At 63.7% G+C, this 10313-nt stretch overlaps 3 protein-coding genes across 3 annotated transcripts in view; 2 read left to right on the top strand and 1 right to left on the bottom strand.

The window, feature by feature from the left end:
* Positions 1–2436: 2436 nt before the first annotated feature.
* On the top strand, positions 2437–3840 carry LRRC61 (leucine rich repeat containing 61). The gene is made up of 2 exons (XM_019528842.1): positions 2437–2545; positions 2923–3840. The coding sequence occupies exon 2, from the start codon at positions 2984–2986 to the stop codon at positions 3749–3751; it is 768 nt and encodes a 255-aa protein (XP_019384387.1). The 5' UTR covers positions 2437–2545; positions 2923–2983; the 3' UTR covers positions 3752–3840.
* Positions 3841–4756: 916 nt separating this feature from the next.
* On the bottom strand, positions 4757–7880 carry RARRES2 (retinoic acid receptor responder 2). Its single transcript, XM_019528857.1, has 5 exons — positions 7654–7880; positions 6763–6867; positions 5722–5820; positions 5301–5409; positions 4757–4938 (listed from the first exon to the last, which is right to left on the bottom strand). Exons 1-4 carry the CDS (start codon positions 7816–7818, stop codon positions 5305–5307), a joined length of 474 nt encoding a protein of 157 aa, XP_019384402.1. The 5' UTR covers positions 7819–7880; the 3' UTR covers positions 4757–4938; positions 5301–5304.
* A 1420-nt stretch (positions 7881–9300) lies between these two features.
* Positions 9301–10313, top strand: part of LOC109305668 (zinc finger protein 585A-like) — a 29819-nt gene continuing 28806 nt past the window's right edge. The window contains exon 1 of the mRNA XM_019528719.1: positions 9301–10274. Coding sequence (XP_019384264.1) covers positions 10242–10274 — 33 coding nt within the window. The 5' untranslated portion in view covers positions 9301–10241. The remainder of the gene's footprint in view (positions 10275–10313) is intronic.

Here is a 10313-nt window from a genome sequence, read left to right as displayed (position 1 = left end):
GGGCCTGTAGTTAGCCGGATCCACTCTCCTCCCTTTCTTGAAGATCGGCACCACATTGGCCTTCTTCCAGTCTTCGGGCACTGCACCAGAGCGCCAGGAGCTCTCGAAGACCCGTGCCAGGGGCTGGGCTGTGATGCTTGCCAGCTCAGTAGTCAGTCTACCAATACACCTGTAATCCAGCCAACAGACCCAAGCTTTTCGTTGCAGTTTTTTTAGTGTATCCACTGTTTTTTAGTACATCAGATTCTAATGAGCCGTGAAGCCAGAGACTCATAGAAAATAAAGGTGGGAAGGGACCCCAGGAGGTCGCATCTAGTCCAACCCCTTGCTCCAAGCAGGACAGCCCCAACTACATCATCCCTGCCAAGGTGTACCTGGGTCTTAAACACCTCCAAGGATGGAGATTTCACCACCTCTCTGGGGAGCCTGTTCCAATACTTTACTACCTTCCACATGAGAGATTTCTTTTCCTAATATCTAACCTCAACTTCCCTTGCTGCAGCTTCCTGTTACTACTTGTGAGGGGGCTTTGAAGCCCCCCCCCCAAGAGGTGCTGGTGCTGGTGTTGCTGCAGCCCAGGCTGGGATGGGGCCAGTCTGTGCCAATGCTCCTGCTGCACCGACCCTGCAGGGTCCTGGGTGGCGGGTCTTGCCCCTGTGCTCAGGCTCAGCCCAACGCGGCACTGGGGCAGGAAGGGGTTTCCCCCTGCTCAGACTGGTGCGGACTGGGCAGGTTTGCCTTCGTCTGCAGCAGGGGAACGGCCTGGGCCTGGGGTCCCTGCAGCATGTATTAGCAATCTTTGCAGCAGCAGGACATCGAGCATGGTTTGTCCCTGCTTCACCTGTGGTTTGGGTTTTGTGCTTTGTGACTGCATGATAGTTTTAGTTATAGGTTAGAAAAGAATTTGCATGGAGGGTTTGGACAGGGCTGGTCCTGCCTCCGGCAGGGGGTTGGACTAGATGGGAGCTGCTTTCTAGCCAGCTTCTCTGATTCTGTGAACTCCAGGCCTGTTAATTTGTCTTCATCGGCAGAGAAGGCTTTGGGGCATGACTGTACAGTACAGAATTATGAGAGATCGGGAGGAAAGGATAAAACATGATGTGGGGTTGCCAGACTAACCTGATGTCCTCCCTAGGAATGGAAGACAGTTCTTCCTCAGGCAGAAGCGGTGCCGTAGATCTACTCTGCCTGGACTTCAGCAAGCCGCAGCCTGCGGTGCCGAGAAAGCGAACGGCATCCCGGGCTGCATCGGCAGGAGCGCTGCCAGCAGATCCAGGGCAGTGATTTTCCCCTCTGTTCAGCACTGGGGAGGCCACATCTGGAGTCCTGTGGCCAGCTGTGGGACCCCCACTGCAGAAAGGATGTGGACACACTGGAGAGAGTCCAGCGGAGGGCAACGAAAATGGCTGTGGGGCTGGGGACAGGGCTGGTGAGGAGCAGCGGAGGGAAATGGGCTGATTGAGTCTGCAGAAGGGAAGACCGAGGGGGACTGAACAGCAGCCTTCACCTCCCTGCCGGGGGCTGCACAGAGGATGGAGCCGGGCTGGTCTCAGTGTGGGAGATGACAGGACATACAAACCATCGTCCCTCCTTAAGTGCTTGCAAAGCAAAGGAGATAAAATGTGGGAACCCTTTCTCTCCGGGGCAGTGGGGGCCAATTCATTCATTGCAGGGACAAGCTGCATGTGTAAAGGGCTGTCTCTCTCAGGGTTTGACTCTATCGGTCAGATCAGCCTCCAAGGTCGGGTTTGAGCCTTCATTATTTGGAGGAAGGTGTCAAGAAACGCGCTGAAGACATGGACTTGGGAAGCGCCAACCAGACACAGGAGGACGGAGGCGGGCAGGGTGACTTGGAGGACTAGAGTATTGGAAATTTAAACCGGTGCACTGCAAAATTTTAAGCGCGCTTAAAATCCCAGAGCCAGGGGCTGGCAGGGAGCTGCAGGGGTTGCATCCAGCTCAGGCCTGGCCCCCGGGGCAGCATCAGCCCCGCGCAAACCAGCATCCAAACTCGGAGCAAAATGACCGCCACCCCGGGCATCGCCCCCGCCCCGGGGAAAGCGGGGGGCCGCGGCCCAAGATCCTGCTGCTGCCAAGGGGGGGTCATGGCCGTGCCCCGCTGCAGAGGAAAGCAGCCCCCCAGTGCGACCAGTCTGAGCGGGGGGATCCCCTCCTGCCCCCGTGCAGCTTCAGGCGCGAGACCCCCAGCCCCCCTGGGGGAAGATCAAGCCCCCTGCCCCACGGAGCCGCGGTGGGAATTATCCCCCAGCCCCATCTGGACGGGAAAACACCCGGGGGCGGCAGGTGTGAGCTGGCACCGTGCTTGCACGTGCAGCACACGCCCAGTCCGCGTGCAAACCCCGCGCGCCCCCTCCCCCACCCATGACTGCGCGCTGGCCCTTTAAATCCTGGCAGCCGCGGGTCACCATAGCAACGCCGGCCGGGTGCGGGGCGGCGGAGGGATCCGCGGGCTGCGGCGGGAGGGTGCGGGCCGGGGGCTCCTGCTCGTCAGCTCCCGGTTACTTGGCCGCTCTGCAGACAGGGGGTGTGCACGTGTGTGCAGGGGGGCACGCGTGGGGTGCACGTGGGCGTGCGGGGGAGGTATGGGTGTGCAGGGGGCACACGGGCACGCACATCACGGCCATGTGCCTGCCGGTCCCGGGCTGCCAGGGGCGGGGGGGTGAGCACACGGGTGCTCAGACGCGTGCACGGCCCTGCACGTGAGTTCACGGTCACGGGGGGGGGGAGTTGCGTGCAGGACCCCCGGAGGGCCAGCCTGGAGCCAGCTGCGCGGTGCGGGGGGGGGGCAGCAGGCAGCCTGCCCCTGCCCTGGGAGACCCTGGCCCCCTTTTTCCCCATGTGCCCAGCGGGGCGGGGCAGGCTTTGCAGGGTCCTGATCCTGTCTCTTCCCCTTGCGTCCAGGAGCCGAGCCGGCGCCCGCGGGGCGAGGCGGAGCCGGGGCAGAGGGCCCCGTGCCCGGGCGATGGAGGAGGGCGAGGCGGTGAGGGTCACCGCCCAGCTGCTGAAGGCCCAGACGGGCGAGTTCGACCTGGAGTCCATCCTGCTCCTCAGGCTGCGGGGCTTGGGCATCACGGACCTGGGCTGCCTGGGCGCCTGCGCCAACCTGGAGTGGCTGGACCTGTCGGGCAACGCCATCTCCCACCTGGGCCCGCTGGCTTCCCTGCGGGCCCTGGCCGTGCTCAACCTCTCGGGCAACTGCCTCTGCAGCCTGGAGCCGCTGGGCGCCTGCGAGAGCCTGCAGACCCTCAACCTGGCCGGCAACCGGGTGAGCAGCCTGCAGCAGCTGCGGTGCCTGGGGGGGCTGCGCCAGCTGGAGAGCCTGCGGCTGCGGGACCCCGCGGGCCGGCTCAGCAACCCCGTGTGCGCCTCGCCGGCCTACCGCCGCGCCCTGGGCGAGATGTTCCCGGGGCTCAAGGTCATCGACGGCGAGCGGGTCTCCGGCCGCGGCAGCGAGTTCTACCGGCTCTGCGAGGACCTGGACGACTCGCTGACGCGCTGCGCCGGGGGCGGGGGCGGGGCCGAGCCCCCCGGCACGGCCCCGCCCTGGGTGCCGGAGGGCTACTGGGCGGCGCGCCCGCCGCGCCGCGGCTCCATCGTCGAGGAGGCCTACAAGCAGTTCCACGAAGTGCTGCGGGAGTGCCGGGAGCTGGGCAAGAAGGCCGACGACGCCGTCGCCCAGGCGGAGCGGGCCCTCAGCCTCCGCCCCGACCCCAGCTCCTTCGTGTTTTGAGCCGGCCCCGGCGTCGCACCGCAGGCTCTTCCTTGCCCTCTGCGCCGCGGGTCTGTGTCTTGAGCGCCCTGCCCGCTTGGCTTCGGCTGCGGTCCTGCGGGCCTGTCTGGCAGCTGGCTCAAGTTTGCAAAGGGTGGCTTTCGCTCTCTGGCTGCTGGGATAACCCTAGCGCAGCCCGGACCCTGCTTTACAGCGCGTGCCACCCGGAGCCCTGCAGCTCCCCAGGGATGGGGGCGGTGGAGCCAAGTCTGCTGCCCCACATCACAGTGGATGGGAGACTCCCCCTCTCCCAGGTAGCCCCCACCAGGCTCCGGAGAAGCTGCTGACCCCCAACTTCCCCCCGGCCTCAGTTTCTTGCTGTGGGGTTGTCAGGCATCCGGTAGGGCTGGGCATCGTCCCTTCCAGGCCGGGTGCAGCCTGCGAGCCTGGCGTGAGAGCTGCCTGGGACAGCAGTGGCTGAGCGAGGCGAGGGGAGAGAGGCTGCCTTGGTGACCCCCAGCCTGCTACCACGGGGCTTCTGCAGCCATGCCTGCTCCAGGCACAGCCGTGGTGGTTGCTCCTACCCGGCTCTGGGTGAGAGGCTCACCGAGCAGCTGGGGCAATGTGGCAGGAGGGGGCATGGGAGCTAAGTGAGGTCCTCCTCCGGCTGTCTGCTGTGAAATAAACCCCCACCGTGTCCTCTCCGAGTCTGCTCCCTGCCTCTCTGTGCAGAGCTGGGCGTGCTGGCAGGGCTGTCATGATGCCAAGCAGCTCATCATGGGCCCTGCCCTGCTCCAGGGTGCCTGGGTCAGCACGGGGAGAGGGTGGGAAGGGGCTAAAGCCAGTCTGGTCCTGCCAAGGGACACTGATCCCCTCCAGCCCAGGGAGGAAGCAGGCTGGAGTGAGGGGGTCTGTGCTGGAGGACAGAAAGTGCTGTGATCCCAGCCCTGGGCACGTGAGAGATGCACCAGGCAGCAGAGGACCGTCCAGCTCCACAGGCCCTGCATGAAAGGGCTGAGGCAGGCCTGTGGCTGTGGCTTTATTGGGGACACGCTGACCAGTGGGGAAAGCAGCGGGCTGAGATGCTCCTTTGCTGCCCACGTCGCAGGGGGAGGTCTGGGGTAGTCTCCTGGTCTCTGCTGGACGGCAGTCTCCTTCCTTGGCTGGCGGGGGCCAGGGGGTCCTTGGCCCCATGGGCGCTGTCCCAGCTGGTTGGGGAGAGAGGAGACACACCAGGGAGTCAGTTGCTGCCACAGCCGTGACGCACTTCTCCTTTCTCAGTGAGAGCCTGGACCTGGGAGCCAGCCTCTGAGCTGCTGCCAGCACCCCTGGGGCAGGGGCAGGGGCAGGGGCAGGGGAGTTCCCTCCAGCATCTGCTCGGCTGGTCTGCAGCCTGCCCTGGGGGCTCAGTGCTGGGCTGGGGGGTATGGGTCAAAGGCTCTCATCTCTAAGGAGGAAGGAGTCCCTTGCAGCCGTCCAGCTTCTGGAAGATGGGCCAGGAGGCAGCTATGTGCCCCAAGCATCATAGGACCCAGCTGCCTGCCCTTCACTGCCCCGTCTCTGTGCTCACCGCGCTAGTCCAGCTGGCTGTGGAGGAAGGCAAACTTGCCAGGGAGGTAGACCCCCTCACCAGCCTGTTCCACCCCCTGGCACTCCCGCTCGTCCCTCGGTGACAGCACCTGCAAGGCAGAGCCAGCATTACCGTGAGGGCAGCAGCTCTGAGAGCATGGGGGTGCCAGGGCTTGTGCTGCATGGGTGCAGCCAAACGTGCATGTGCCCCCATGCTTGTATAGCTCGAGATGTGCATGGGAGGGGTGTTGTATCTGCCAGGGACAGGCATGTGTTTGTGCACGTGTGTGTGTGTGATCCTCCAGGTGTGGCACCACACACGTAGGGGCACTGGGGCTGGCTCCAAGCTTTGCCAGCCCCCCAGACCCAGTCCCTCCAAGCTTGGGACAGCAGCTGGGTGGAGGGCAGAAGGTGGCACTTACCTTGGTCAGCAGCTCCATGCTGCAGTGCATGTACTTGTCCAGCACCTCCGAGGGGCTGGTGTTGTCAAACTTGACGCAGAACAGGCAGTTGCGCTTCTTCTGTGGAGACAGACCGGGGAGGCTGTGACCACCGAGTCAGGGCAGACGGCGGCTCTGGGGCAGGGCAGCGAGGCTGCAACACCCCTGGCTGCTCCCTCATCTCCCACAGGCATGGATGGGGCCCAGCAGTGCGGGGCAGGGCGGGGTGGGGTGGGATAAGGCTGGTAGCCCAGCCACTGCTGGGCATGGGGACCCAGGAGGTAAGCGACAAGGCCAAGGTCATGGTGGGAGCCTGTAGCAGAGGTCATGGAAGAAGCCCAGCCCAGAACAGCAAAAACCCTGCCTAGCACCCACGTGGTTCCACGGGGGTGGACTCACACCCCCCACTGGGCACTGCACGCTCCTGTGTTGCCACATTTACACAGCTCCAACAGGCACAGCTACATATGCACTCACACCTCCCCCAGGCATTGCACATGCATCAACACACACAGCTCCATGGGCATGTGCACATACATCCCCCCAGGCACTGCACATGCATATACATCAGCACACTCACATGGCTCCAACAGGCACAGCCATGCATGCACACCCACCTCCCTCAGGCACTGTGTGCACACACCCACGTGCTGCTCCTATGTACAACTCCACCTCCGCTCCTGGGGCTTGCACATGCATACACATCCGTTCACACACTACTGCAATACACATGCACAGGCACGCACACTCACCCCTCCCAAGCCCAGATGCCCCCATTCACCCCATTACTACTCTCTCCTGGGCCCAGCCCCTCCCACCTGCTCTGACAAGGAGGATCTGGGTCATCCTTGTCTGCCCCGTGCCCTAAAGGAGGGAGACAGGGTAGGGGTGGGGTGGGGGGAAGGAGGCACAAAGAACTGAGAGGGAGAATGAGCATGGCCCTGATCCTGCTGCCCTTGAGGCAAACTCCCAGCGACTTCAGTGGCGTGGGCATGAGCATAGCCTAACCACCTGCTTGCTCACCCCGTTGGGTCTAACGCTGCAGTGCTGCTTCCTTTCCTGCTGCTTCCTGCAGGTCGTGGGTACCAGGTTGAGGTGCATACGAATGAAGGTCCCCGCTGACTGCACCTGTGAGAGAGCTCGGGGTCAACCAGGAGCGGGGCGGCTCTGAGCTGGACCCCAGCACTGACAGGGCATTCCCGGCCTTCGGAGGAGCAGCTCCTGCAACGTCTCTGGGCACTTGGTGCTAATCCCGTCCCACTAACTAAGTGCCTCAGTGCTGCACGTTTGCTTGTGTAACACAAGGGGCGGATCTAGGCAGGTGCAGGGAGTAAACAAGCCCAGTTCTCTCCGCCTCTCCTTGCAGGTCCTGTTCCCTGGGCAGCCCTGGGCTCCTGGCATACGAGTAAAACTTCTAGTTTCTTTTTACACCAGGAGCAAGGAAGCTTCAGAGATGTTCCTGCCCTCTCCCAGCAAGAGGGAGAGGGTGGGCTTCCCCCAAGCTCAGAGGGACCCGTGTTGTCCCTTGGCTTCATCCTGCCTGGTCCGCAGCAAAAGCTGGATGATACCACCCATCCTCCCCAAAATGGCTTGAGTACCCAGCAGGGACCAGTTGCCCCATCATGTGTCCCAGTAGCCCCCAGCCCCACTTGGCTTTCCCCTCCAGGGAAAGAGGCCTTGGCTAAGCCCTGGGAGAGGAAAGCCAGGCATTGTCACACACCCAGGCAAGCATCCAGTGAATGTGTAGCTCAGCGTGGCAAGTCAGTGCCCCGCGGCCCAGCCTGCCCGCACTGCCCTGTGCTCGGGGAGCTCCGGCCGGGCGCCGGCTCCAGGCCCTTCTCCCCTAAGGCAGGATGTCACCCCAGCAGTGCCTGAGAAGCCCATGGCCTGAACCCACTGCATTGCAGCACTCACGTTTTCGACCACCCCTTCCACCGACTTTTCCTTGAAGAGCCAATGGACGTGGCCGCGGCTGTGGAAATCAGCCAGCGCCAGCTCCACTGCCTGCTCCTGCAACACGGACCGGCTGGCTGCCGCCAGCACCGCCAGGCTCAGCACCAGAGCGAGCACCCCCTTCATGTCTGCCGGCGCCGAGGGAACCCAACTGAGCTGCCTGCCCCGGGGCAGCACTGATAACGCCCGGTGTTGATTTTGGTCGTCTATTAACTAGCTCCCGCTCGCCACTGCCTCCTTGGGCCCCATGCTGGGGCCCTGTCCATTCGGGACTGAGGTCACACTGCGCTGGGGAAGAGCCCGCAGACGGTGCAGGGATCAGGGCGATGCCCGCATCCTGGCAGCCTCTCTTAAGGGGATGCTCCCCCAGCTCCCAGCGCATGCCCCATCCACCCCAAATGACCACGGACCCATGCACAGGCCTTGCCTCCCCTCCCAACTCCCCTCCAGAGCCAGCAGAACACAGGGTGCACCAACAACCTCCACGGATGGCGAGTCGTCCTCCCCTCCCAGGCACCTTGAACAGGTATAAATGGATGCACCTCAGAGCCCTGAGTAGGGGCTGGGACCCCCACCCTCATGCCCCCGGGGATATGCCCAGGGTCCAAAGACATTTGCTGGCTCCACTCCCTGCAGAAACCACAGGGTTTCCTCCCTGCTCCAGCGCCTGGGGCTGCTCAGCAATGCCAAGACATTGCAGATCTCTCCAGGGTAATGCCAGGCTTGCTCCCTGCAGGCTGCTCTGCACCCTGCCAAGCCCAATGTCCCTCCAGCCCTGGGTTTCCCACCCCCTTGGCTGGATGGGTTTGTTTTTTTCCATGGTGTTTTTCAGGAACCGGTCACTGGGCTTTTATCAGAAAACCAACAACTCTCCCTGCCCGAGAGAGACGAGCAAACAAGCCCCTGAGCTGCCAGGCCGGGACCTCATGGGCAGAGGTCAGTGCCTGCGAGCGCAGGTCAACAGCAGCTCAGGGGGAGGTGATGCGTTACAAATGCACATGCAGGGCAGGCGGCTGGGTGTCGGAGGCTCGGTGGGTCAGATGCGTTTGGAACTGGAGGATTCCCAGAATTAGCGGAGCAACAGGGCCGTGGCGCTACTTAACCCTGCACAGCCAGCTAGACTGTTCCTCTGCTCCTCAGCCCTGCCCACGACAGGGTGCCCTTGCTGTGAAGACGAACAGCGTGCGGGGCTGCACTGGGAGGAGCGCTGTCAGCAGATCGAGGGCAGTGATCCTTCCCCTCTACTCAACACCGGGGAGGCCACATCTGGAGTCCCGTGTCCTGATGTGGGCCCCCCACTATAGGAAGGATGTGGACACGTTGGAGAGAGTCCAGAGGAGAGCAATGAATCTGGTTGTGGGGCTGGGGCACAGGACTGGTGAGGGGAGGCTGAGGGAACTGGGCTGACTGAGTCTGCAGAAGAGAAGAGCGAGGGGGATTGAAGAGCAGCCTCCACCTCCCCGCCGGGGGCTGCACAGAGGACGGGGCTGGGCCGGTCTCGGTGCGGGAGACGGCAGGACAAGGAGCAATGGGCTCAAGCTGCCGCAAGGGAAGCTGAGGTTGGATATTAGGAAGATTTTTTTTCACTAAAACACTAGAACAGGCCACCAGCGCGGTGGTGCAGTCTCGGTCCTTGGAGGTGTTTAAGCCCCGGGTAGACAGTGGGGCGATGCAGCTGGGCCTGGTCCTGCTCGGAGCAGGCGTTAGACTGGACGTGACCTCCGAGGCCCCTGCCAGCCTCGCGGTCTGCGGTTCGAGGGCTCTCCGATAACCCCGATGAACCCGCCGTCCTCGCCAGCCGCCGTCGCGCCCTCTCCTCGACGACGGGCCCCGCGAGCACGACGCGGGCGCCGACACAACACAACACAACACGACGCGACGCGGTTTCCGGCGCCTCGGTCTGCAGCTCGGGGTCTCGTTTTCCTGCCGCGCGTCGCGCACCGTCGGTGTCCATCGCCCGTCGCCGCCCCGCCCGTGGAACGGCGCTGACGGCGTCTCCATGGTGCAAACACCCAGCGCCGTGCACTTCGGAGGCGCCGCGCTGGTCTCCCTGTAGCCGCTCTAGCGCGTCTCCCTGCTCCGTATGGCTGGAAGGTGGCCGCTCTGGTGCGACTCCCTCGTCTCGATGGTCCTGGGGAGACGCCGCCCGCGTGCGTCTCTATGGTACTGGGGGAGGGCGCTCTGGTACGTCTCGTGGCGCTCTAGCCCGCCCCTGGGGTCTCTATGATGCCAACGGAAGGACGCGCTCGCAAGTCTCTATAGTGCTGGGGAGGGCGCTCTAGCTCGCCCCCGGGATCTCTATGGTGCCGGCGGAAGGGCGCTCCGCCACGTCTCCATGGTGCCGCGCGGAGCCGCTCTAGACCGCCCCCTCACCTGCACCACGCCCTCCTCCTTCTCCGTGACGTCACCGCTCCCGGACGTGCCCTTCCTTCCCACGACCAGTTCTCCCATGAGGACTTGCGGCCGCTCCTTGCCTGTTCTCGCGGGATTTCCTTCTCCCGTCGTGCTTTGCGGGGCGCCGCCTGCAGCTTCGGGGGGTGGGGGGTTCCATGACGTCATCACGCCGCCGCGCGACGTCACGGGTCAGCGGGGCCTAGCGCGGGGCTGAGGGGCCTGGTGCG

Source organism: Crocodylus porosus, unplaced genomic scaffold (assembly GCF_001723895.1).
Source record: "Crocodylus porosus isolate Cpor-Errol unplaced genomic scaffold, CroPor_comp1, whole genome shotgun sequence".
Taxonomy (NCBI): Eukaryota; Metazoa; Chordata; order Crocodylia; family Crocodylidae; genus Crocodylus; species Crocodylus porosus.
The sequence above is the reverse complement of the archived record's forward strand: the minus strand, read 5'-3'. Positions and strand labels throughout refer to the sequence as shown.

Excerpts from the sequence above, each read along its gene's own strand:
- RARRES2 (XM_019528857.1), bottom strand. The coding sequence starts at position 7,818 with ATGAAGGGGGTGCTCGCTCTGGTGCTGAGCCTGGCGGTGCTGGCGGCA. Across the intron at positions 6,868-7,653 it reads TGGAAGGGGTGGTCGAAAAC|GTGCAGTCAGCGGGGACCTT; the intron begins GTGAGTGCTGCA and ends GCTCTCTCACAG. Across the intron at positions 5,410-5,721 it reads GCATGGAGCTGCTGACCAAG|GTGCTGTCACCGAGGGACGA; the intron begins GTAAGTGCCACC and ends TCTGCCTTGCAG.
- LRRC61 (XM_019528842.1), top strand. The coding sequence starts at position 2,984 with ATGGAGGAGGGCGAGGCGGTGAGGGTCACCGCCCAGCTGCTGAAGGCC.